Below are 23,603 nucleotides of genomic sequence, written 5' to 3'. Positions count from 1 at the left end.
CCTGAGCCCGGGCTGGGCTCTGGCCTGCTCCCACTGTGGCCTCCTCGCTGTGTGGAACTGCGGTTCCCTTGCCCGGTCGGGCCTCTGCTTCCTCCTCTGTGGGTTGGGGAATCACACTCTGATTTCAGTACTTCCAAAGCTGCATGTGAACAGGTGATCCTCAGGCAAAAACAAACGGCAAATAATCACCCCCAAACTTCTGTGGGTGATCAGGTTTGTGAGGCGACACCAGGATATATAAAGTCAAACCAATGTCTTTACTGAAGGGCTTCTCAGAGCTTTATTGGCTGAAAACTAATTTTGGGGGAGACAGATAACACACTGGCACGTGACAATTCTGGGGTCTGGGGAAGGGGTTTGGGAAGCTCACAGCTCTCTCTGACTCTGCAGTTTCCAGTGCCCAGAGAGCTGGTATCATCGCTCCTATCAGCAGACAGGGGCACAGACTTCATCGTGCCAAGTGACCATGCATTTCCCAAGGGTGGAGGGAGGAGTGTGGGTGCAGCATTTCTCAAACTCACCCGACTTCGGCCACACATTGGCTCCTCAGTGTTTCTGGGTCCAGCATCTGGAGGACCATTCTTTAGGGCACGTGGGGTTCCCGTATGTGTGAGGTTTTGTGTTGGTGGGAGCAGCAGAGTTCTGAGAGTTCACACGCCTCTCCCTGAGAAGGTGGCTGTGACCTCTGCCCTGGGCTGCCCACCCCAAGGACTTGCCCTAAAGCTCAAGGGAAGGTGCAGGAGCTGGCGGTCTATCTGGGGACACTGAGGCCCAAGAGGGCAAGCCCTTGCCCAGGTCAGGGGCAGGTCGGATGGCCAGCGAGGCTCAGGACACCATGCTCCGAGGCGGTGCCCCACAGGCAGGGTCCCGTGGCCCACAGCTGAGCGGGCTGTGAAAGTGTTTTGGCTGCCAGGGGCTGTGAAAGTGTTTTGGCTGCCAGCCTGCGGTGGGGCAGGAGTTCTCTGAAGACTGGGAGCCCTGGCCCCACACTTCAGGGTCATTTCCTGGGAAATGGAGAAGTATGTAGGAGTGTGACCGTGTGTGGCATATGTTCAGGGTGGGTGCGGCGTGTGGGTCGGTGCTGTAGGAGCTCTGGGTGTGAGGCAGTGCGCTGGTGTGTTGCCGCATGCTTGTAGGACACTGTCCTGGAGCGACCTATCCGTGCGCGGTCTCGTCCTTGCTGCGTCCCTGCCAGGTGCGAGCCTGAGCCTCCTGGGGGTGGAGGGTGGCAGGGGGCCATGCGGGGCTTGTGGAGTGGCCCCGTGTGACCAGGAAGGTGTGTCGTGCCGTGCGGGAGGGTGTGAACCAGCGTGTCCCGCCCCGCCCCAAGCTGAGGCTGGGCAGGTGTGGGCGGGCCGCGCCGACCCCGCGGAGCCTGGCCCGGAGAGCGGGCGGGAAACAGGAAGCTGGGGGAGGCGCAGCCGGACGGCAGGGAGGCCGGGCGTGCGGGCGGACGTGCGGGGGCCAGCCAGCCGGACTCTTGCCCGGGCCGGGCGGCGATGTGGGGAGGCCCGGGCAGCCCCGGCAGTGGCGGCGGGGACAGGGGCGGAGCCGGGGGCTCGGGGGACACCGCTCCCCTGCGCCGGCGGAGCCGCCGCCCCAGCGCAGAGCCGGGAGCCCGAGCAGGCTGCGGCGTGCGCGGTGAGTCGGGGCCTCTGGGGGCGCTGGGGGCGCTGGGGGCGCGGACCGCCGGCCGCGGGAGAGGGGCGCCAGCGACACCGGGCAGCCGGGCCAGCGGGCGACGCCCCGGGCACCTTGCTGAGCCTTCGCACCTCTGACCCGCAGACCCCGAGGACGTGGCCATGCCGGTAGGGGCCGAGGCGGGGGAGGCCGAGGAGGAGGCCGGGGCCGGCTCGGGGTCCGAGACAGAGGAGGACGCGCTGTGGGAACGGATCGAGGGCGTCCGGCACCGGCTGACTCGCGCTCTCAACCCGGCCAAACTGACCCCCTATCTGCGCCAGTGCCGGGTCATCGACGAGCACGACGAGGAGGAGGTGCTGAGCACCTACCGCTTCCCGTGCCGCATCAACCGCACCGGTGAGCTGCGGGGGTCGGGGTCAGGCCCAGGCCGAGTGTGGGGCGCCCCGGACGGCCGTGCGCCCAGCCCTGGGCTCCAGGCCAACAGCCCTGGGCTCTGCAGGTGTAGAGTGGGGTGGTTGGTGTGCCCACCGTCCTGCCATCTCCAGGACCACCTTTATGACCCAGCAGGTCCGTGGCGCTCCAACCAGCGTTTGGGTTTTGTCTGCCTTGCGGCTTCCTCCCACTTCCTGGGCCCACATGAAAGCCGGGTTGGATGTGGTCAGCAGGGCATGCGAAGCCAGGAACCTTAGGGTCACAGCTGGTGGGCTTGGCATCTTCGGTGCCTTTTGCTCTTCACGGTTCCCCCTGCCCCCTCCCTCTGTGAGCCACACACTCCTTGGAGAGTCATTCCCCCCAAGTGCTCAAGGCCCATCTCCACTTAATGAGGGTGTCCTCTGCTACAGGATGTGACTTTGAACCAGGGCTGGCAAAGGGAATGAGAGTCTAATGGACTTGCAGGAATTGGCCAATGGGAGAAATATTTTACTTTGCTTTTGGGGACAGAGGGGGCTTCTGAGTGGCACTGAAAAGACAGGCAAGCATTTGCTGGCCCTGTGTCTGTGGGTGGCGGGGGGAGGGGCAGGCTGGGTGCTGGGTGTTGAAGCGCAGGTTCTGTGGTGGGTGGAGGGGAGTCCGTCTCTCTTGGCGGTGGCAGATGGGCTGTCCCCACGATGTGTTGAGACAAGCCTCTGCGTGTGTCAATGGCTTAAACATCTGGGGAGCGTGGGCCCAGGAACACTGTGGGGGAACTGGCTGTTGGGCCCTGCGGGAAGCTCTCACCTTGAACTCTGGGCACCCTTCCGCCTCGCCCCAGGGCGCCTGATGGACATCTTGCGCTGCCGAGGCAAGAGGGGCTACGAGGCCTTCCTGGAAGCACTGGAGTTCTACTACCCCGAGCACTTCACGCTGCTCACCGGCCAAGAGCCTGCCCAGCGCTGCTCCATGATCCTCGGTGAGTTGGGTCCGCAGTGGGCGCCGCACCTGGGACAGCTGCGCACGGGCTCCTTCCTTACCTCGTCCCTGTCAGGGGGACACCCCCGCTGTCCCTGTCGGACAGATGAGGAGACTGAGGCACAGCAGAGGTTGCCTGAGGCCCCTGGCAGACTGCGTGTGGGGCTGACACTCTCATCCTGTCAGCGTGGGTTCAGAGCCCATGCACTTAATGAGGCCCCTAAAATTGGTTGCGGACACGCGTGTGTCAGGCAGACATGGGTGTACTGTTTCTAGTGTAAAAAAAACGGAAGCGCTCCAGCTGACTTGAGTAGAAAGGAGAGATCTTCGCTCCTTCCTTCAGCTCTGCTCTGCTGGCCACACGTTGGCAAGTCCCCGGTGTCTTTGTGTTCACACACACACGCACACACACACGCGCGAATGGGATCATCCTACCTGTGTTGCTCCACATGTTTCATTCTGACAAAATCCGTTTTCTCAGAACAGCGGGTCTTTGTGATTTCCGCACATCTGTTACCTTGTCCTCAGTGACCGCGTAGTGTTTATCGGTGGTGCGGGGCCGTGAGTCATTTACCTGGTTACCTGTAGAGGGACATTGAGGTTGTTTCCAGTCCTGCGACATTACAAGCGACGCTGGGAACACGCTTCCACCTGCGCCTTTGTGCACGTGTGTGTGTGTATCTCAGAGGAGAGGTTCTGAGAAGTGCGTTTTCTCGAAGACTGTGTTTCAAAGGCTAAGTCCACGCACATCCCACCTGTGGTGTGTGAGTGTCAATTTTGCTGTGCCTGCATGCATCCTGGGATATAAAACATTTTTGCTAGTTTGATATGTCAAAAATAATGTTACTATTTTAAGTTTGTACTTCACTGAGAGATGTAGTTCATAGCTTACTAATTAGGTCAAGACAAATAACTTGACCTTTGTGTGCCTCAGTTTTTCTGTCTTTAGGGTGGGTCCAATAGTAGTAGCTATCTTAAGTGTTGTCATGAAGGTTGAATAAATTAATAGAGGTACCTAGCCCACAGAGTAAAGTAAAATGTTAGTGGTTATTGTTGTTATTATTGCTGGTGAGGTAGAACATTTTTGTTTGGGGATGTACCTACTGAGTTTTTACCCATGTTTTTATTTGGCTGTTTGCTTTTTCTTATTGATTGATATGAGCTATTTATATATTGTGGCTCTGAATCCTTTGTTACATTTTTCTCCTGCTCCGTTGCTTGTCTTTTAACTTCATTTGTTGTATCTTTCGTCATCCAGAAATTTTAACATTGGTATAATGATTTGTCTACCTTTGCTTGTATAGCCCCTGGTTTTGTGCCTTATTCAGGAAGGCCTTCCTTACTGCCAAATTATAAAAATACATTCCAGAATTCTCCTCTGGGGTTTTTATGGTTTGGGTTTTTCAGTGCCGTTTGCTGTCCCCGTGGGTTTTCTTTGCCCGACTCGACTTTTCTCCCCCGCAGATGAGGAGGGGCCGGAGGGCCTGACCCAGTTCCTGATGACCGAGGTGCGGCGGCTGCGGGAGGCTCGCAAGAGCCAGTTGCAGCGGGAGCAGCAGCTGCAGGCCCGGGGCCGGCTCCTGGAGGAGGAGCGGGCGAGGCTGGAGCAGAGGCTGCGGGAGCAGCAGCAGGCGCAGGAGCGCTGCCAGCGGCTGCGGGAGGACTGGGAGGTGGGCAGCCTGGAGCTGCTTCGGCTCAAGGACGAGAACTACATGATCGCCATGCGTCTGGCACAGCTCAGCGAGGAGAAGAACTCTGCCATCCTGCGCAGCCGTGACTTGCAGCTGGCGGTAGGCCCTGGGTGTGGGGAAGGGGCGGACTTTGCAAAAAACAATGGTTATAGGGTAGCCTGCTCCTGTCCCAGAGCCGCCATCTGCCTGCTCTTGGACTGTGGGCGAGTCCTTTCACCACCCTGTGCCTCAGTTTCCTCATCTGTAATGTGGGGGTGTGGGTGGTGCTTATTTCATTGCATTGTGACGGTGGTCCTCAGTTGGGGGAGGTTTTGCCCCCAGAGACAGTGGCTGTGTCTGGAAACACCTTTGGTTGTTACAACTGGGAGTGTGCCATTGGGTAGAGGCCAGGGATGCTGCTGGCCGCCCTACAGTGGACAGGACAGCCCCCCACAAGCAAGAAGTACTTAACCCGGAACGTTAGTGAATGCCGAGGTGGAGAGGCCTTGGGTTGTAAGGTGCTGTCAGCTGGAGGCGTGTACAGGCCATGGTGCAGAGTTGAGCTCAAACCCGCGTCACCGTTAGCCACTGTGGTCACTGTTGTCATTACCGCGCCGTGTGGTGTCCACGTGCCCCGGCACACGATCCACAGAGCCACCGTGCATGAGGTTCTTGTGTCCAAACCCAGATGCGGGGGCTTAGACTGGAAAGGGACTTGCTCATCACGAAGGTGCAAAATGGAACCTGGACTTGAACCAGGTCTGCCTGGCACCAGCTGAAGACACCGAGCCTCCCTCCTCGGTGGCACTTAGCGTGAGAATGGTATTTTCCTGCCCCGGCAAACTGTTTCAAGGATGTAACCGTGCCAGCAGCACACAGGAGGCGCTGACTGTGGGATCTGAAGCCTGATCCCGTGAGCCTCGGTGGAGGCCGCAGCTTTGCAGGCCATGACGGGTGCCTGTGGGAGGCTGTCGGCGTGGGTGCACAGGTGAGCAGGAAGGAGCCTGCGGCTGTGCGTGCCAGCATGTCGATGTTTGGGGAAGTGAGTCCTGCTGAGGCCAGGGGTTGAAGGGCCCAGGCTGCCAGGCCTGCTTAAGGGTGTAGGAGGCAGATGCATGGGTGTGAGGGGACCAGGAGGCTGTTTTTTGAGGCTCTGCTTGGGGTTTGGCGTGAGGTGGGGTTTTCTGAGGTCCAAGACTGGCTGCAGATTGAGCAGAGGTTGGCCAGGGCAAGGCCTCCCTCTGTGCCTCAGTTTCCTCATCCTGGAGGTGAGAGGTCATGGGTAAGGATGGTGTAATGGAATGGCACCTCCTGTGCACCGGGCGCAGCCCTCACTGCTTGCCCTGCACCAGCTCCTTGAGTTTTCCACAACTCTGTTGGGACGGGTGGGGACGCCATCATTGTCCCCATTTATGGATGAGGAAACTGAGGCACAGAAAGGTCTGTTAGAGGACTTTCCCAGGGTCCCAAGACTGAGAATTTCTGACTTTGCTCTTGGCAGTGCTGGGGTAGGGTGGGGTGGGGGGCAGGTGGGGAGAGCTGGGGTACCCCCTCTCCATCCACGCCCTCTTTCTCTGAAATGGACCCATGAGCCTGGCTGTGCGGCTTTTCCTGGGAGAAGGGTTCTGCCACTAGGAGGAAACAGCCTGATGGCCGCCGCCCAGGGTGTAGGGGGTGCTGGGGCCGGAATGGTCTTCCTTGCCTTTGGGTTGGGTGTAATTATGAATCGAGTCCCCTGAAGTGGCGGGTGTGGGCATGTGATGGGGAGAGTGTCCTGTGCGTGTGTCCAGCTGACTGGGGTCTCCTGGGGTGGGGTAGGGGGTGAAGAAGAGGCGTTAGAGATGTCTCCAGATTAGCCATAGGTGCACATAGTGTGACCACCTAGGTGTACGGTCATCTGCCACTAGGCAGGGAGTGGCTGCTTTTTCCCAGTTTAGGGGGTCGAGGGTAAGGAGTGAAATTCAACTAATAGATACATTTTTCTTTCAGTGTAGCTACTGTAAAGTTGCCTAAAATTTTGGAGCTTTTTTGGGTACAAAAATTAACAAAGGCAGGGCAGATGGAAATGAACGGAACAGCTGAGGGTGTTTGTCTTGGCAGCTTGTGTCCCCTTTCCCCGTGGACAGGTGTGTGGTGGCTGTGATTTAATGCTGTGTTTTATAAGGTGCAAATTGAATGAGCTGTTATTTCTAAGCAACACAGACTTGAGGAGCCAACACTATAATTTTGTGCTAAGGGAGCTTGTACACCGGGATTAAATGCATCCGTTTTTCCTGGCACACAGCGGAGACGCCCAGGTGCTCTGCCCCCTGAGCTCATTGGGGCGGCTCGCTGGCCAGGGGTCAGGCGGGAGGCCGTGGTGTGTGGCTGCGGTTTGCTGGGGGGGCGTGGCCACACTTGCCCTCGTAACTGGCTGTCTTTGTCCGGCGGCTCACAGAGCATGTTTTGTGAGGCGAAAGGAATGTGAGAATCATGAATTTCTTTCCGAGTCCCTTGCGGAGGAGGAACTGACCCCACCTCCAGGCCTGTGTGTGTGTGTGTGTGTGTGTGTGTGTGTGCACGCACATGCGTGTTGTGATGCTGGGCTCTGAGCGGTGTCGGGCTGCAGGTCAGTCTCCAAGAGAGACTGGGGCATCCCTGGAGCACCGGACATTGGCACGCCGGAGAGTAGCACCAGAGGTCATGGTGCCTTTTCCCAACGATGACTTCATTTTGTGGCCTGCCACCTGCAGCTCCTCTTGTCACCGTCCAGCCAACTCAGACCCCACATGAATTTGGAAAAGAGTTCTGGCTGAGTGCGCTCATGGTCCAGCAGACTGATCATGCCCATCTGTGCGCAGCCAGGCGGCCCCTGCTGCCCCTGCCCCGCCCCCGCCCAACTTCTGGCTGCATCACTGAACTGGTGGCAGGTTGGGATTTTGTGCAAAGCTGTGAAGACAGCCACTGTCACACCCCGGCAGCTCTGTAGCCGGCCTCTGCCAGCGTAGCGGCCTCTGCCCACCTTCCGTCCCATTTGGTTCTTGCAGTGACTTTGGGAGGCTGGGGGTGGGACAGGGGGTGGGATGGGCCTGTTTTACTTGCAAGGAAGCTGAGGCCCCGAGGAGATGAGTGACTTGGGCAGGATGACAGTGGGTAAAAGTGGTACTACTGAAACCTGGGCCCTGGGCTAGAGTTCTTCTTGGGGATGAACTAACAGCACAGCCTTCTGGGGGGTGGGCTGGGAACCCTCTGGCTCTCGGCCTGGGTGAGACCCTCAAAACCATCCTCTTCTTCTTCTTCCCTGGGAGGCAAGGAGACCGAGGCACAGAGAGTGGCCGTGACTTGCCCAAGGCCACACTGAGTTAGAGGCAAAGCTGGGCCCAGACCCTGGTTCCCTCTATTCCTCCTTCCCCTTCCTTATGCTGGTGCTGGGCTCCACTGCCTGCACCTCGTGTCAGAACTGCGGGACGGACAAACAGATGAGGGTGTTATGGTGCAGAGTCCCCTGGGAGGGTGGCTTGGCCCCGCTGTCCCATTCCTTTCTCATTGCATCTGCCCAGTCTGCACTTTCTTCATGGACCAGCTCAGCAGGACTCCGGCTCCAGCCCCCTGGGGGTCTGGGAGGCACCCAGGAATGAGGAGCAGGGCTTCTGTCTCCTGGCCTCGCTCGGGTCCTGCCCTGGGCTGAGCCGTGTGTCTGTACCCAGGTGGATCAGCTGAAGCTCAAGGTGAGCCAGCTGGAAGAAGAGTGCACGCTGCTACGCAGGGCCAGGGGGCCACTCCCTGGGGCCGAGGAGAAGGAGAGAGAGCCGGACAGTGTGGACCTGGTCTCTGAGCTGCGGGCTGAGAACCAGCGGTTGACAGCGTCCCTGCAGGAGCTGCAGGAGGGCCGGCAGCAGGTGAGGTGGTGGCCCTGGGGTGGGGGTGCGGTGGTCAGAGGATGGAGAGTCCACACCTGGGGCTGAGGTCTGGGTGGAGCCCAGCTGGCCTCCTGGGGTGAGCTCGGAGCTCTCTGCTGTCTCCAGCCTTTAGTCTGAGGTCTCCGGGTGGCCCCTGGAAGTCTCTAAACGCCTTGAAATTGTGCGCCTGGTTTTGTATGTGAACTTTCTTCTGGGGCAGAGCCCCCAGCTTTTCTTGAATTTGTGGAAGAGTCTGTGGCCCTGTAAAGGTTGAGACCCCTGAGGTCTGGGTGGCCTTGGGCTTGCTGGGTGTCCTATGGCAGGTCAGTGGCAGTGTTGGCCAGGCATCTGGCCGTTGCTCCATGCAGGAAGTGGGGGATAGGAGCCAGGGTTCTGGTGTATTTCATCAGAGGTGCTGACTGGGATGTGGGCTTGGGGGCTGGCTCCTGGGCCCATGGTCTGCCCACCTAAGCCACACTCAGCTGCCATCTGAAGTACAGAATAGGCTTGGAAGTAGCCACCCATCTGCTGCCCTGGGTGGTGGGTGGGGACTGGAGCAAGAGAAAGCGTGCCTAGTTCTTGTTCAGGAACAAGGCCCTGGCTGAACTTGTCCATGCAAGCCCTCATCCGCTCACCTCATGCACACCCAGGCACTCCCGGGGGTCGGGCAGAGCCGGCGGAGCCCTGCTCGCTCTGCACACGGGAAGCTGAGGTCCCGAGAGGGCCAGGCCCTTGGCCAAGGTGGCAGAGGTAGTGGGGTGGGGCCGAGGGCTGAGGGCCGTGTGTCGTGTGTGTCCCCTTCCCTGACACTCGACGTGGGCCAGACACTGAGGCAGCCCTGACCCCTGACCCTTAGGAGGCAAGCCAGCCGGGGGCCCCAGGCTCGGAGCGTATCCTCTTGGACATCCTGGAGCATGACTGGAGGGAGGCGCAGGACAGCAGACAGGAGCTGTGCCAGAAGCTGCACGCCATGCAGGGGGAGCTGCAGTGGGCCGAGGAGCTCCGGGACAAGGTAACACCACCATGCACCCCTCCTCGGCTCGCCCCCGCCCTCTCCCCACCTTCCTTCTGAAAGCATCCTGCGGAGGCTCCAGGAGAGGAAACGGGGGCGCGTGTCACTGGTCCACTGGAGCCAACCTTTCCTGCAGGTATGCCAGGCACTGTGCTGGGATCTGGGCCTTCCTTAGTCTCAAGTATTTATTGGGACACATCGTGAACAAAGCAATGTCTCTGTCCCTGGGGAGTTACGTTCTAACAGGGAGACAAACCGTAGGCCATGTACGCAAACCAAGTCAGCCGCTTCCCCTAGCGGAGGCTGATGAGGGCTGAGGAAGGGGCAGAGGGAGCAGACTGCAGTGGAAACGGGGAGGCCCCAGTGGGCTGGAGTGGGGTCAGTATTATTGTTAGTCCCATTTCACAGATTAGGCCCCTGAGGCCCAGTGAGGTGAGGTGAGGTGAGGTCAGGCCCGTCTGGGGAGATGGGATGGGCACTTGTTTTGGGAGCGCAGGCCTCTCTCCCTGGACCTGCTGGGCACCTGCCGGTTAGTGTCCCCTGGTTTGGGAGCCCAGTGGTCTGACCTGGGCGTGTTGCACTCTTGCTGCCCTGCTGGCCCGTCTGCAGTACCTACAGGAGATGGAGGACCTGCGGCTGAAGCACCGCACGCTGCAGAAGGACTGTGACCTGTACAAGCACCGCATGGCCACTGTGCTGGCCCAGCTGGAGGAGATCGAGAAGGAGCGGGACCAGGTGCGCCCAGCCCACCGTGCGGTGCGCAAGGCCCCAGCCCGGCGGGGCGGGGGGGGGCGGGGAGTGAATGGAAGTGGAAGTGCGGAAAAGAGACCTGCTCAGGGCACAGATGGTTAAGGAGGGAGAAGGGAGGCCGGAGAAACATAGATGTGGGGCCTCGAGATCTCGAGATATAGAGGCCTCGCCCCTAAACACACCTGCCTCACCTGAGCCCCTGGAACAGGTAGGGAAGTTGGTCCTGGCGCTGTCTACTGAGTCCCTATTCTCTCCACATCAAAAAGAAGGCCTGCCCAGGGCAGGTGCTTGCAAATATTTGCTGATGAAGGAATTCTCAAAAGTTCTGGTTCCCAGGCTCCGGGTGACACCCTCGTCATGGTCAGAGGCCACAGGGTGGGTTGAGGCTCTAGGCCACCTGCCCTAGGCCCCGAGGCCTCCTGCGGGAGGTTCCCATGCAGCGGGGAGGGCAGGAGGTTCAGTCCTTGGATCAAGGGTGAATCTCGCTGGAGCAGTTGAAGTCTGCACACTGGAATGGGCCTCGGAGTCCCCTGGCTGGCTGGGTGACAAAGGCCAATTCAAGGACTCATCCCAGACATTTAGGTTCTCTGGTCTGGGTGGGCTCAGGGCTCTGTGCACTGCCCTGTTGCTCCTGGCTGCTGGGCTTCTGGCCCCAGCTCTCTTGGAGGCAGTGGGTGGTGGGTCCAGACCATGGGCACGTCGCTCAGAGACCCTGGTCTTCATCGACCGGGAGGTGGGGGGGGCGGGGCGGGGAAAGTGCTGTGGATGCAGTGGGCTGGGTTGGAATCCAGTCTCCTGCAGTAGGCTGGGCTGCAGGGAATGAAGACAGCCCCACGCAGCAGGCCTCGCAGTTTTAGGTTGTTCTTGGGAAAGGGGGAGAGCCTGGACACTGCAGCCAGACTGCCTGGGTTTGAATCCTGGGCCTGTGCTTACTGCCTCAGCTGAGTCTTATCTGTAGGGTGAAGTAATGAGAATGTCTAACTCAGGGAGTGAGTGTGCTGATTGAATGAGCTGATACTAAGCCCAGGGTCCGGCACACAGGAAGTGCTGTTCCTGCTGTCATGCTGTGTGTGGTCAGAGACCGGGACAGCCTAGTCAGTGTGCTGCCCACTCTCCCCAGGCCATCCAGAGCCGAGACCGCATCCAGCTGCAGTACTCGCAGAGCCTCATTGAGAAGGACCAGTACCGCAAGCAGGTGCGGGGCCTGGAGGCCGAGCGGGACGAGCTGCTGACCACGCTCACCAGCCTGGAGGGCACCAAGACCCTGCTGGAGGCGCAGCTGCAGCGGGCTCAGGGTGGCTCCTGTCTCAAGGTGAGGAGGGTCCTGGTGGGCACATCGGGGCCCTGGCAGGAGCTTTTGTCCAGGGTGGGGAACAGGTGGGACCTGGTGGGAGACTGTAGCTGAGGGTGGGAATATGGGGGAACCCCCCTCAGCTGGTTGTGGGGCTCGCAGGACTGGGTGGGAGGCTTCAGCAAGAGTGGGATCGCATGGGAACCCTCACCTGGGCTTCAGAAGATGCAGGTTTAGGGAGGGAAATACGTGTGTCCTGGCTGGAGCTTCACCCTGGCATTAGGGGCAGCTCTTGGCCAGGATGGAGAATGTCCCCAGCTAGGGGGTTGTATTGGGGAACAGGACAACGGGGCTTGCTCCTGGGACACGAAGACTAGTTCAGAGGCTCTCTTTGCGTAGAGGAGAGGGCCTTGCTTGGAGAGGCCCAGCAACCCCAGGACCCGGGAGCATTTAGGGATGCAAACCACGGGCTCTAAAAGTTGCTCAGAGACCAGCTAGTCCAATTTCATCATCGCCCAGGACCCAGAGGGGGACAGGGGGCTTGCCCAAGGTCACATGGCCAGCAAATACTGAAGCTGTGCCCCCGAGGCCCCTTGTAAACTAGACACTAGTTCTTGGACTTCTGCCAAGAACTCTGCCTTTTCCTATCTTGATTTTGCTTGGAGAGAGTCACCTGGCTGTGTGTTTAACACCTAGGGGAACAGGATAAGGACAGTGTGAGTTGTGACTCTGAACTTTTTAAAACCTCGGGGTGTTTTTTTTTTTTTTTTTAATTTAGCTCTTAGGTAAAGACAAAGCCCTTACTATCCTCCCCTGGCCTGGTTCTCTGGGCCTCAGGCTTTGAATCCTGGAATGTCTCATAGTCCTGTCCCAGGGCCTTTGCACACACCGTTCCATCTGTCTAGACCATTCCCCCCAGTTTTATCGTAGCACCCACGTATCCTTGAGTTGTCAGGTCAGAGCACACTGCCTCTGGAAAGTGCTCTGATGCCTCAGGCAGGCGGGCCTGCGAGTGCCTTCCTGACTCCTTGGCTTTATGGGGCCGTGTCCTTCACGTCTGCTCGCCCGTGGTTCATGTCCTCCGGGCCCAGTGCTCCGACAGGGAGCCTCTTCTCCGGAGGTGCACATGGCAGGTGTTTGGCAGGTGACTGTGGCCAGCCCGGCCCAGATCCCCGGCCCAGATCCCTGGGCCAGCACTGCTGACCTCGCCCCTCCCCCTCCCTCTCCAAGGCCTGCACCTCCTCCCATTCCCTGTGCTCCAACCTCAGCAGTACCTGGAGCCTGAGCGAGTTTCCTTCCCCACTGGGAGGCCCAGAAGCAGCCGGGGAGGCCGCTGCCACGGGGGCACCTGAGCCCCACACCTCGGTAAGATACCTGCCCACCTGAGTGTGAGGGTACTGTTAGCGTTCACATAACGACTAACGTGTTGAGTGCTCTCCAGTGTGCTGACAGGCCCGTGTCCCAGAGGAGGAAACGGGGGCCCATGAGGGCCCAGCGCCTTGTTTAAGCTCGTTCAGAGCCAGCTCTGTGCTGGGACTGGGCACCAGGAGACCGGGGGTCCTCACAGTGAGACCTCATAGAGTGCACTTCTCCGCTCTGGGCCCCAGTTTGCATCTGTGGAGTCGTGGGAAGGTTCCGAGGGGGTGACCCAGGCCCTGTTGTGATGTTGCAGGAGGAGGCCACAGACAGCGAGAAGGAGATCAACCGGCTGTCCATCCTGCCCTTCCCACCCAGTGCTGGCTCCATCCTCCGGCGGCAGCGGGAGGAGGACCCTGCCCTGGCTAAGAGGTAAGCAGGCCCCTCCCAGAATCCCGAATGCCAGAATCAAGGCCAGGCAGTCCCCTCCCTTTACTGCCTCTAAATGGCTAGAGGTCTGCAAACCCAGGCCCCGAGAGTCACAGGAGTGATTGAGGTCAGGGGTTAAGACAAGGCCAAAGGGCAGGACAAGGACATCCCAGCCAAGCAGGCTGGCAGGAGAGCCACTTAGGTGTGAGCCGCAGGGTTCCTGGACCCAGGGAAGCTGGATGGTTTGCGACTGGGGCGTGCAGAGGGGTCAGGACCCCAGCCACAAGGCTGGCCCCAGGTTTGGGCATCCGCAGCCACAGGCCCAGGAGAACCAAGCCTCCTCCACTGGTAGCAGGACTGGGCATGGGGGTACCCTGCCTCCCTCCTGATGTGCATCCCAGGTGCAGGCTTGGTTACGTGAATCAATCTGGTGTGAGCAGAGCGCGTGATCGGGGGTTGTAGTCTAGTGTGGCAGGCAGGCCTAGGAGCCCCGAACGACACTGTAGATGTGAAGGCGAGAGGTCAGGGCAGGTTCCTAGAGGCCGTGGCATTAGAGGAGGGCCAGGGCACTCTAGGCGGAGGCCTTGGGGCTGAGGTCAGGAGGTTCACTTTTTGCCCTATGGGTTTGGGGGAGCTGTGTGGCCTGAGTGCCCTGTGCCTGGGCCCCCACCTTGGGTTGAGCCTACGTTTGCTTGGGGGCTGCAGGAGCTTCCGGCGGCATGGGGGCAGGAGGAGCGAGGGGGCCAGACGCCCGCTGAGCCTCAGCTCCCACCCCACCCCTCTCTCCGCCCAGGTCCTTCAGCAGCATGTCAGACATCACAGGTGAGCACCCCAGCACCCCATGAGGAGGACCCACGCAAGGGGGAGCTGTTTAGCTCCCCTGAGGCCTCTGCTGCCCGCTCTGCCCTTGGCCTGTGTCCCTCTCCCGGAGGCGCTGCCATGCCCTGGCCAGGTGGAAGGCTCTGCTCAGAGGACCGTGCGGGGCGGCTGCTGTACCGTGAGCTCAGCCCCAGTCCTGGCTAGGCTGTGTGCGGCTCCTCCTCAGTTCTGGTCCACCCTCCCCTCTCTTGGAGGGAACTGAGCGGTCATCCTGGCAGGCCCAGGCCAACCCTGAGCCTAGGGGTCCAGAGTGTTCTTGGGGCCTCAAGCCTGCCAAGGTGTCCAGCCTCTGGGCCCTGAGTTGTGCCCGGTCCTCCCCCCTTTCTCAGTCCAGCTCCCCTGACCTGCACCCCTTCTCTTCAGACAGCGTAACACTCAAGCCCTGGTCCCCCGGCCTCTCCTCGTCCTCGTCCTCCGACAGCGTGTGGCCTTTGGGGAGGCCAGATGGTCTCCTGGCCAGAGGCGGTGACCATTTCAACAGGTACTGAAGCTGCATGGGGGTACCTCTGGGGACGCTGGGTGACGGGGGCAGGGTGGGAGGGAGCAGCAAGCTGAGCCTTCCCTTTCTGCGGCCGTCAGAACATCAAGGTTATCAGGCACAGGCCGACCTTAGGTTCAACCCTGTCACCACCGTTTGTTGTCCTTGTGACTGGCCACTTCACCTCTCTGTGCCTCAGTCTCCTCATCGGCTAAAGGGGACAGCCATCTGTCTCTTCTACATGCGGATGTTTGGAGCCTAGGACTCATGTCAGTAAAGCACCTAGCTTTGCCGGGCGCCTAGTAGGTGCTTAGTAAATGGTAGTTGTTACTTGCACCGACACCAACACTCTGCCTGTTCTCCCTGCTCAGAGCCCCTGCAAGGCTGCCCCGCCCAGCAGCGCTTCTTGCTTTGTGCTGAGCAGGGTGGGGCCACCTCGGCCAGGGCTGGACACAGCCCTGTGGTGGCAGTCACGAAAATGCTGGCTCAGACTGCGCTGCAGGCAGTGAGCTCTGTGTGTTGGTCCATGGGCGGCCTCCCTCGCCAGGCTCCCAGCGGACCTCAGCGGGGGAGAGGGAGAAGGCAGGGCTGAGAATGTGGCCTTTGAACTCAGCCCTGGCAGGAGAGCAGGTAGGGAGGGAGGGCAGCTGGATGACTGGAAGAGAGCGCAGAGGCTGTCTAGGCATGGGTTTGAAGTTTGGCCTTGACCGGAGCACTCAGGGGAAGGCTGGAGGGCCGAGCACAGCAGGCTGTGTGAGTCAGGCAGGCAGAGCGTGGACTTTGGCTGGAGCCCCCTGGGAAGCCTGCGAGGGGTTAGCTGTCCCTGACTGCGGGCCCACCCTGGCTGCCGTGGAGCACTCGCTCGGTCCTGGGAGGCAGGCAGCGGTATAACCATCCCTGTTCCATAGAGGAAGAATCCAAGGCTCAGAGAGGTGATGGGGCTTGCCTGAGGTCACACAGCTGGAAAGTGCCCTGGCCTAAGTCCACAGTGACCTGATCAGACTTGGGCTTTGGAAAGGGCGTAGGAAGCGCTGATGTCAGAGCTGGAAAGTGGGGATGCCAGAGACAGGGAGCAGGTCGTCAGGAAATCGGGGCAGGGCAGCACCAGGGGCCTCCCACCTCCTGGAAGCCGCTTGGCCAGGCCCGTGCGTGTCCAGGGCCCTGCCCCCACCCACACCCCCGGCATGGGGCCCAGTGTGACATTGTTTCTCCCTGTGCAGGACGTGCTTCGTGCTTGGCGGGGAAGGGGTGGAGGCTCCTCCCTTCCTGCCTGACTGGGCCCTTCCTCCTTCCAGCTCAGGCCTGTGAAAGGGGTCTTGGCTGTTGTCCAGGGGGCTCTGGGATGTGGCCGAGGGACAGGAGCCACGTGATCCCGGGGCCAGCTCTGCTGCCCATACTGCATCTGGGGAGGATACAGATTTGGGTGGACGCAGGGGTGGTGGACAGGGAGAGAAAGAGGCTGAGGGCCTGGCAGAGAGGGAGGTGAGGTGCCGGTGCCTGTGTCCTGGGGCCATGGGACAGCACCGTGGGGAAGACAGACTTTGGGAGTCAGCTGCAATCCTGGCTCTGGCACTTGCTACTCTAGAATCTTCGGCACGTCACTCAGTTTCCCAGCGCCTCAGTTTCCTGCTCTGTAAAATGGGGCCGTGGTGGTACCTGTCCCCTCAGTCATTGTGGGGGCATTTCTGTGGAGTGCTGGGAGCCGCGCCCGGATCAGTATGCGTGGGAAAGTGAGTGCACAGCTAGTACTGTCGCTCAGCCCGAGGAGCCTGTGAGGCTGGCATTTTTGGCCTTGTCACTCAGATAAGGAGAACGTGGCTCGGAGTGTCAGGGATCTGTCCCAAGGCCAGTTAGGGGTGTGGTTGGGGACTCCATGGTGCCTTCCTCCCATCTGAGTCACATTAAAAAAATTATTATAGAGCGAGATAAGGAGGAGAGAGTGAGAGAGGAAGGGAGAGAGAGGGTGGGAGAGAAACATCGATCGGTTGTCTCCCATATGCACCCTGACTGTGGGTCAAACCCACAGCCTAGGTACATGCCCTGACCAGGATCGAACCTGCAAACTCTTGGTGTATGGGGTGATGCTCCAACCAACTGGGCCACCTGGCCAGAGCCCATCTAAGTCACTTTGACCCTCACACTCGTGTTCAGTACTCAGGACTTTTGCACTGAAAATACTCCAGGTATTTTCAGCCCTTGTCTCCCCTGCTAGACTCCCAGGGCCTCGGGGCAGGGCAGGGGAGATGGGTGGTAGGGGCAGGCTGAAGAACAGATGGACAGGTGGACGAGCTGGGTGACAGTGAGGCGCTGAGTGGGGTGGGGACAGCATGAGGTGCTGTGGCCCTGGCAGGACCTACCCCCACCCGCCATTGTTTACACAGACTCAGGACCTCTAGCAGCTTCATCCTTGCCCAGGGGTTTGAATAGCTCATTGCCTGACTCCACCGACCACCAGCCGTGCAGCCCTTGTTGCATTATAACTTCCCCGTGCCTCAGTTTCCCTGTTCTCTAACATGAAGGGATAACAGATGTCTCCCATAGGGTTACTGGGAAGATTAAATGCGAGCTGCTCGGGCTGTCGCTGCTCCGAGCTGGCAGAGTGACCAGAGTGAAGGACCACGCCGTCCCCCCCCCCCCCCCCCCCCCCCCCCCCCGCGGCGCNCCCCCCCCCCCCCCCCCGCCCGCTTCCCTGTGGCCTGATCTCCTGGCCCCATACTGGGGGAGGGAGCTGGGAGCCCTCACCTGGTGGGCAGGTACCTCGTTCTTCACACTGCCCACAGGCAGGGTCGGGGGTCTGTAGGATTGTGTTGCTGGAGACCCAGGAATCCCGGGAGGTCTCTGTCCCCTGCTTCCTGTTTGTCCACCAACGCCTGGGACTGAGAGGGACTTGATGGGGACCCTGCCCTCAGCCAGCCTCCAGGTGCTGGGAATTGGAAGCCAGGGGCTGGGAGCCTTAGAGAAGTTGCTGGGCCCCTCAGGGAGGTGGGAAAGGGGGACTCTGGAGGGACCCCCTGAGCTGAGTCTTCAAGTTGCCCTGACGTGGGGATTGCAGGGAGAGGAGGGACGTGCTGGGTAGGGGTGTGGAGTCCTGGTCTGGGGCAGCTGCAAGGGGTTCAAAACAGGTGGGGAAGTGGCGCCCCCAGCCCCAAGGTGATGTGTCCTGAGTGACACCGGAGAACAGTGGCTAATTTCCACCAGGCACTCACTTCTCACAGGGCACTGTTCTGGAAGTGTCCCCGTCTCGTCTCCCCGCATTGTGCAACAAGACAGGTAGAGGCAGAGGGGCCGCTGAAGACTGGGGTTAGGTCGCCAGGCCATCTGGCCCCGGGGTTCCTGCCAGCACCGTCCAGGCCACATTTCTGAAACTTCTGTTCTCAGCCCAAGGTGAGGGAGACCCTATACACAGGCCGGAGATGCATGGGGCTTGAGACAGTAGGTGGGTTTACTTGAAGGAAGGCAGGCTTACGTCTTCTGTTCCATGGTGTTAAAAACCAGAATTTCACTTCCCACTTAGCAACAGGCCTGCAGTTTAAGGCCCCTCCATCGGCACTGGCTTTCCATTCATCTGCCCTCACATGCAAAGTGGGAGACAGGTGCTGTCCCTGTCCTTGCTTTATGGATACGGTGGCTGGGAATCAGGCAGCCAGCTCACCAGCACAGTTAACACTGGGGCTTGAAACTGGACTGTGTTGCTCCAGCCATAAGGCCAGCGGGCGGCGTAGCCAGGCTCGGACTCTGCCTCCCAGGTCTGCACAGGCCTTTCCATGCCACCTCGATGCTGCAGGACAGTCCCGGGACCGAAGCAACCTGTGAAGGCAGTTCTGATGTCTCCAGTGCCCATGTCCAGCCCCAGCTGCCCCAGGCCTGGCTGTTAGTTTTGACTGAGGGGGCAGAAGCAAAGATGAGCTCCCCAGGGCCAAAGTTCCCCCAACTCTACTTGGGTGCTGATTGGGTCAGGTCCTTGTAGCATCGCTGGCCCCAGGCTGGCAGCAGGGGGCAGTATAGCTGTGTGCTGCAGCTGGAGGGTGGGTGGGGAGGTGGGTGGATGCCTGGGTTCTGCCCTGGGCCACTACTTCAGCTGGGGCACACCCACTGACCCTGGCCTCTCCCTTTTCTAGTCCTGGGACCGGGGATCTGTGAGCCTGGCCACCAGGTCTCGCCTGTTCTCACCCAGGAACAGGCAGATCCCTGCCACACTGGGGACCTTGGTGATTCTTTGTCTCAACCATCAGTATCTCCCACTGTCCACTGGAGGAAGGCCAGACGCTGCACCCTGTGTAGGCTGGCTGCAGCTTGCCTTTTCTGGGAGCTGTTTCCCAGGATGTATAAGTTAGTGAGGGCATGGAGCTTTGTGTGGTGTCTGGCACGTGGGAAGCCCCCAGTAAGTGTCGGCTGCTGCTATTATTGTTGTCATGAAATTCTGCCGTGATGCACTATTCTGTCCCCCACACCTTTGCCCATCGCCCCTGCCCCCCAGCTAAGAATACCATCTCCTCTGTTACTGAAGTGCTTCTATTCTTGACTGTGGCGCAGCCCAGCCGTTGCTTCCTCTGGGAAGCCACACCCTCTGTGCTCCAGCTGCTGGCTAGGACCATCTCTGATCTGCGCTGTGTTCTGATGGGGACCTTCCTTCCTAGTCTGTGAGCATAGCAAGCTTTGATTCATCGCCTACTATGTGCCAGATGCTGGGTTTGGTGCTAGGGATCCGGAGTGGAATGCGGCAGCTGCCTGGTTCCAGGCGTCCTTCCTGATGGAGGCAACAAAAGGCGACATGTGAGGTGCAGGTGGGGTGCTTCTGCAGGAAGCCCCACCTCGCCCTTTGCAGAGGCCTGGGCGGGAGAGGTCGCTTTTGGCTTGAGCCCTGCAGGATGAGCAGTTTGCCAGTGGGGGGCGGGGGGTGCATTCCAGGCAGTGGCACGTGAGGTGCAATGGGCAGGGGGTGGGAGTCGTGGCATACTTGGGGAGTTGCTGTCATTTTCCAAGAATGTTGAACTGAAGCAAAATGCTGACTGAACTCTAATTCCCAACCCCCTTCTCTGTTCTCAGGTCTCTGGCTATCCATGTGTCTGGCCGGAGCCCCCCTGGGGGACCCGAATCCCAGGACAGAGGCCCAGATGGTCTGCCATTTTCTGGGGACAGCTGGTCTGGGACTGTGGTGCGGAGGGTGCTCTCTGGGCCAGGGTCTGCCAGGGTGGAACCCAGAGAGGTGAGGCCCCTCTTCTACTCTGGGCTGGGGGTGGGGTTAGTGCTTTAGCCAGGCCTGGGTACCTTCTGATTGGTGGATCTAGGTCACTGGGCGGAGTTACTGGGGATTGGTCAGAGAGGAGGCAGGCTCACTGATTAACTGCTGGTTGCTCCGCCCCAGCCAGCATTAAATAAAATCTGATTGGGCAGGGATTGGGAGGTGGGGCAGAATGACAGCACCTTGACAGAATCCTGCTTTTAAATATGGGAAGGACCTGGATAAACCCACTGGGTGGAGAGCTCTGTTAAAGGGGGCAGTCTGCCTGTCCAGTGAGGTATCCATCTGAATTGTGAGGCATGGTCAGCCCCACTCCGTCTTCCACCAGAGCCAGGGCTGCCCTGCCTTTTGAAGCTGACCTTTCTCCTTTCCTGTCTGGGTTTTCTCCCAGCCAAGGGCAGAGGCTGCTGGTCTGGAGGGGGCAGGTCTGGAAGGTGAGCCCCAGCAGAGAACCTTGCTCTTGAGCCAGGTGTCCACACTCCCCTTCCTGCTGGACTCTAAGGGTAAGTCTGGTGTGTGGGGGGGGAGGGACTGGGAACTCACCAGTCCTAGAAGGTCAGAGCCAAGGCTAAGGGCCCACGGGAGGGCTCATCCAGTCTGTGGAGGTGGGACAGCTGAGGCCCGAGAGGGAGATGCTCTGTCTCCTGACTCTAGGCAGAGCCCCTGTCCCGTGTTGCTGCCTCGTGTTGACTGTCTGTCCCTGTGCCCTCCCTCTGTCCTCAGGCAGCAGCTGGTAGTAAAAAGGCACCCTGGCCGGTAGTCCATACTCTTGGGTTCGAGTCCTCATTCTGTTCCTAGTGGGTTCGGTGGCCTGGGGCAGGTCCTGCTCTCTCTGAGTCTCAGACTGTCCCTTTAAAGAGAGAAAAGTGGGATCCTGGCAGCGGGGGCTTTGGGAGGGCCACATCCGATCCCTGACTTCATCCTCTTCTTGTTTTCCCTGTTGCCCCTGCCCTGTCCACGCCCAGCTTGCCAGTCCTTCCACGAGGCCCTAGATGCTTGGGTGAAGGGGCTGGGCGCCGAGCCCTTCTACATTCGAGCCAACTTCCCTCTGCCCGAACGGGCAGACCCCCATGCCCTGTGTGTGAGAGCCCAGGAGATCCTGCGGCTGGTGGACCCGGCGTATAAGCGGCGGCAGGAGTGGTTCTGTACACGGGTTGACCCCCTCACACTGCGGGACCTGGACCGGGGCACAGTGCCCAATTACCAGAGGTGACCCAGAGCCAGGAGCCTGGGGGCAGGGTCCCATTGGGAGCTCGGACCTGGGTGGGGCCTCTTTCTCCCTCTGCAATCCTTCACCATCCTCTGGAACAAGATGCGGGGGTTGGGGGCTGGAGAAGAGAAGGTCAGGGGCTCCCTCTCTTCCTACAAACATATGACATGATTTCCCTCTGCTCCCCCAGAGCCCAGCAGCTTCTGGAAGTTCAGGAGAAGTGCTTGTCTGCCAGCCGGCACCGAGGGTCCCGCAGTAACGTAAGCAGGGCTGCACCAGCTGGGTGTGGGTCTGGGGAGAGCGGCTGCCAGGCTGGGGTCCAAAAGGGAGAGGCCAGGTTTTGTTTTCTGGGAGCCCTGGTGGGGGAAGGAAGGACACCCCCACCTCGTTCCCCTCACTTGGACTTGGTCAATCATCTGTGTGTCAGCAAATAGAATTAACAGGACGCGGGACCAGGGTAGTTGAGAGACTAAATGAGACAGAGTGCCTGGTGCTCAGGAGCATGCCTGGCACACGGTAGGCACTTGACGAAACAATGGTCATACCCCCTTTCCCATTCTCTGGGTGAGGACTGGGCCGGGCCGTCCTCCCGGGCAGAGTGAGGCGGCGGCACTGGAGAGGGGCTGGGAGCGTGGTCTCTGGGGCCGGACTGTCTGGGGCTGCACCCCAGCTCTGCCACTGAATCAGCTGTGTGTCCTTGGACAACTGCCTGACCCGCCCTGGAGGCCGTGTCCTCATCTGTGACTCTGAGAGTGACACTGTCTGCCTGGCCTCTTGGCATAGAAGGCCGCCGTGGGTCGTGCACGTCTGGGGCTGCGTTAGTGTCTGTTGCATTGGAGGCACTCAGCACCTGTCACTGTTGGTATAATGAATGCTGCTGTTACTGGTTCCATTACTCTTCCTTCCCCAGGCCACGTGGCTAATTCATTGGAGGAGACCCCAGAGTGTGTCTCTTTTGTAACCTTAGGTTCCTCTGGTCTCTGGTCCTCAGTTTGCCTGTCTGTAAAGTGGGGGAGGGGGGACATAAGGCTCCCCCAGCTCTCGCTGGTTGACAGGTTCGCTTCTCTGGGCCCTTAGGGATAGTTGTCTTCATCTGTGTGGGGAGCTGCGTTGGCCTGGGGGTGGAGGGACAGGAGAAGGCGTAGTAGGAAGGGGCACTTCCATGGTGCCTGAGTAATGGTGGCACGGGGCCCCCTCTGCCTGGGGTCCCATTCACTCTGCCCCTGCCCTGAGGGTGGAATGGAGCAGAGCTCACAGATGCCCCTCTTTCCCTCTGCCCTCCCCAGCTGAAGAAGCGAGCCCTGGATCAGCTGCGGCTGGTGAAGCCCAAGCATGCTGGGCCCGCTGCAGGGGATCCCCCGGAGCAGCTGCTGCTGGAGCCCTGCTCAGGTGAGTGCGCAGGCGTGAAGGTGCAGTCAGGGCTGCCGTGGGGCTCAGGAGTGTTGGGGGAGTTCCAGTGGGGCGGGGCCCATGCCAGGGGCCTGAGAAACAAGCCTCCAAGGCGGGGTGGGGTGGCGGTCAGGCCTCCAGGGTTGAGGGAGTCACTCAGTGGCCCAGGCACACGTGTCCAGGAGTCTGTGTGAGCATGGGGTGCACGTGGGCGCTGGCCTGTCTTGTTTGGTAGGGCATGTACAGCTGTGCCATGATCCCAGAGTGGGTTCCTGGGGGCAGTAGGGTGAGGCTTTGGGCCGGATCATGGCGAAGGGGCTGGGGGGGGCCCAGATGAGGGAGGAGTAATTCCGAGGGGCAGGGAGGAGAGGGTGGTGAGGGGAGCCATGTTGGAAGGGAGATTGATTGAACTGGGGCCATCAAGGACGAAGAGTAGCTTGTTCCAGGCAGAAGGCAGCCCAGTGCGAAGGCCCAGGGGCAGGGCCGTGCCTGGTGCATCTGGAGGACTTTGAATGCAGCAAGTGGGTATCAAGCACCAGCTCTGTCATGCTTTGTCCTTGGTCTAGAGGGCATAGTCGCTCCCCCACCCAGCTTGTGATGGAGACACTTGTAATGGAGACCTGGGTGCCAGGGTGGGGCTGTGGCCTCCTCAGGGCCGAGAAGGCCCTGTGGTTGGAGGCAGTAGTAGAACCTGTGATGGGGTGTGAGGCTGGCTGCTCCCAGGCTGTGGCGGGGCTGGGTCACCCACGTAGAAGATGTGGCCTTTTCCCTGAGAGTCGGGGGAAGTCACTGGTGCATTAAAAGCAGGAGAGCTACAAGATCTGACTTTAGTTTGAAAACCTCTCTCTGGCTGCAGAGTGGAAAACGGCCTGTAGGGGGCAAGAGAGAGGCGGAGGTCAGAGAGGAGCTTCCTAGATCAGCCTCAGAGTGGGCAGTTCTGCTGTGTGTGTGTGTGAGAGAGAGAGAGAGAGAGAGAGAGAGAAGGGAGA

At 59.8% G+C, this 23,603-nt stretch overlaps 1 protein-coding gene across 4 annotated transcripts in view; it reads left to right on the top strand.

The window, feature by feature from the left end:
* The first annotated feature begins 1,442 nt into the window (after nucleotides 1-1,442).
* Nucleotides 1,443-23,603, top strand: part of CARD10 (caspase recruitment domain family member 10) — a 30,185-nt gene continuing 8,024 nt past the window's right edge. For 3 of the 4 annotated variants that reach the window (XR_005069702.1, XR_005069701.1, XM_037067874.1), the window contains exons 1-17: nucleotides 1,443-1,641; nucleotides 1,786-2,037; nucleotides 2,894-3,031; nucleotides 4,495-4,820; nucleotides 8,387-8,578; nucleotides 9,435-9,590; nucleotides 10,200-10,325; nucleotides 11,461-11,652; nucleotides 12,862-12,996; nucleotides 13,304-13,419; nucleotides 14,210-14,238; nucleotides 14,659-14,776; nucleotides 19,820-19,979; nucleotides 20,407-20,518; nucleotides 20,981-21,224; nucleotides 21,416-21,485; nucleotides 22,512-22,614. Coding sequence is in view for 2 of the 4 variants with exons in the window: in XM_037067874.1 (XP_036923769.1) it covers nucleotides 1,500-1,641; nucleotides 1,786-2,037; nucleotides 2,894-3,031; nucleotides 4,495-4,820; nucleotides 8,387-8,578; nucleotides 9,435-9,590; nucleotides 10,200-10,325; nucleotides 11,461-11,652; nucleotides 12,862-12,996; nucleotides 13,304-13,419; nucleotides 14,210-14,238; nucleotides 14,659-14,776; nucleotides 19,820-19,979; nucleotides 20,407-20,518; nucleotides 20,981-21,224; nucleotides 21,416-21,485; nucleotides 22,512-22,614 (2,611 nt within the window). In the remaining 2 variants the exon portion in view is untranslated. The remainder of the gene's footprint in view (nucleotides 1,642-1,785; nucleotides 2,038-2,893; nucleotides 3,032-4,494; nucleotides 4,821-8,386; nucleotides 8,579-9,434; nucleotides 9,591-10,199; nucleotides 10,326-11,460; nucleotides 11,653-12,861; nucleotides 12,997-13,303; nucleotides 13,420-14,209; nucleotides 14,239-14,658; nucleotides 14,777-19,819; nucleotides 19,980-20,406; nucleotides 20,519-20,980; nucleotides 21,225-21,415; nucleotides 21,486-22,511; nucleotides 22,615-23,603) is intronic. The other variant, XM_037067875.1, reaches the window with a different exon arrangement.

Source organism: Sturnira hondurensis, unplaced genomic scaffold, assembly GCF_014824575.4.
Source record: "Sturnira hondurensis isolate 20B ecotype Veracruz unplaced genomic scaffold, ASM1482457v3 Scaffold0017436, whole genome shotgun sequence".
Taxonomy (NCBI): domain Eukaryota; kingdom Metazoa; phylum Chordata; class Mammalia; order Chiroptera; family Phyllostomidae; genus Sturnira; species Sturnira hondurensis.
Note: the sequence above shows the minus strand (reverse complement) of the source record. Positions and strands in the feature narration are given on the sequence as shown.